Below are 1,117 nucleotides of genomic sequence, written 5' to 3'. Positions count from 1 at the left end.
CACCGCACATGCGCACACACACACACACACGCAACACATGCGCGCCGCGGCGGGCAGCCCACCACCCTCCGGGCCACACACACACACACACACACACAAACCACACGGCAGCGGCGCACCACCGCGATGGCGAACAGATCCTCTCCTATGGTTGCCACCGCCTCCTGCTGCTCCGCCTGGCGGCTGATGTTGTCGACGAAGAAAGCGACGGAGCGGCGGATGGACGGCAGGTCCGAGGTGGGCACGATGATTCCCAGGGAGACCAGCTGCCGCACCACCTGCGGCGGTGGGCCCGGGAGGCGAGGGGTGCCGGGGAAGGAGAGACGGGAGGCAGGGGTGATGGTTGGCGGGGGGTGGTAGCGGGTGAAGAGGCGGGCAGGCGGGGAGGCAGGCGGGAAGCAAAGGCAGGCGGCCACCAATGGAAGGCAGGCGGGCAGGGCGTGGCGGCAGGGAGACGTGCGGCCGCTTCCACATCCACCCACCCCACCCAACCCCCCTGCAGGCGCACCGCGTCCGCGTCCTTGCGGTTGACGGCGTAGAACAGCTCCAGCAGGGTCTCCCGGGTGGTGGGCACGATCTCGCCCATCATGCCAAAGTCGTCTGCAGGGGAGGGGAGGGGAGGGGAGGGGGCACGCGCCGCGCACCAGTCAGCAGCAGCGGCGGCGCCCCGTGACCGGCTGGGTGTCGGGCGGGCAGGCAGAGGCGCGCGGCTGAGGGGCCGGCGTGCCGCCGCCGCCTCCTCGCCACGGCGACTCACAGAAGATGAGGGAGCCTTGGGCGTCGATGGCGATGTTGCCGGGGTGTGGGTCTGCGCGGGGCAGGCGGAGGGCATGGGGAGGGGGCGCGGCTCGGCGCGGCGCTGCCTGCCCTGCTGCAGCATTCAACCTGCCCCTACCCTGCATCAGCTCCCCGCCACTTGCTGGCGTTGGATCGGCAGGGGCGCTGCCGGGACAGGCCTTCCCGCCACCTGCTTCCACGCTAGCAGGGGTTCCCCCTGCCCAGCCCTTGCCTTGCCTTCTTCCCCTGCCCTGCCCTGCGCCGGCCCACGCCCCCTGCCCATCCCCTGCTCAGCCCTGCCCTACCCTGCCCCCTGCGCCTGCCCCTGCCCCTGCCCATG

General features: G+C 72.0%; 1 protein-coding gene across 1 annotated transcript; it reads right to left on the bottom strand.

Annotated features, from left to right (window-relative positions):
• Positions 1-119: 119 nt before the first annotated feature.
• On the bottom strand, positions 120-902 carry CHLNCDRAFT_144022 (hypothetical protein; the record flags this gene model as incomplete). The annotated part of the gene is made up of 4 exons (XM_005842510.1): positions 120-278; positions 509-600; positions 758-808; positions 896-902. Coding segments are annotated over 4 exons (309 nt in total), but the record flags the coding sequence as incomplete, so codon positions are not given.
• Between the last annotated feature and the right edge of the window lie 215 nt (positions 903-1,117).

Source organism: Chlorella variabilis, assembly GCF_000147415.1.
Source record: "Chlorella variabilis unplaced genomic scaffold CHLNCscaffold_643, whole genome shotgun sequence".
NCBI lineage: Eukaryota > Viridiplantae > Chlorophyta > Trebouxiophyceae > Chlorellales > Chlorellaceae > Chlorella > Chlorella variabilis.
Note: the sequence above shows the minus strand (reverse complement) of the source record. Positions and strands in the feature narration are given on the sequence as shown.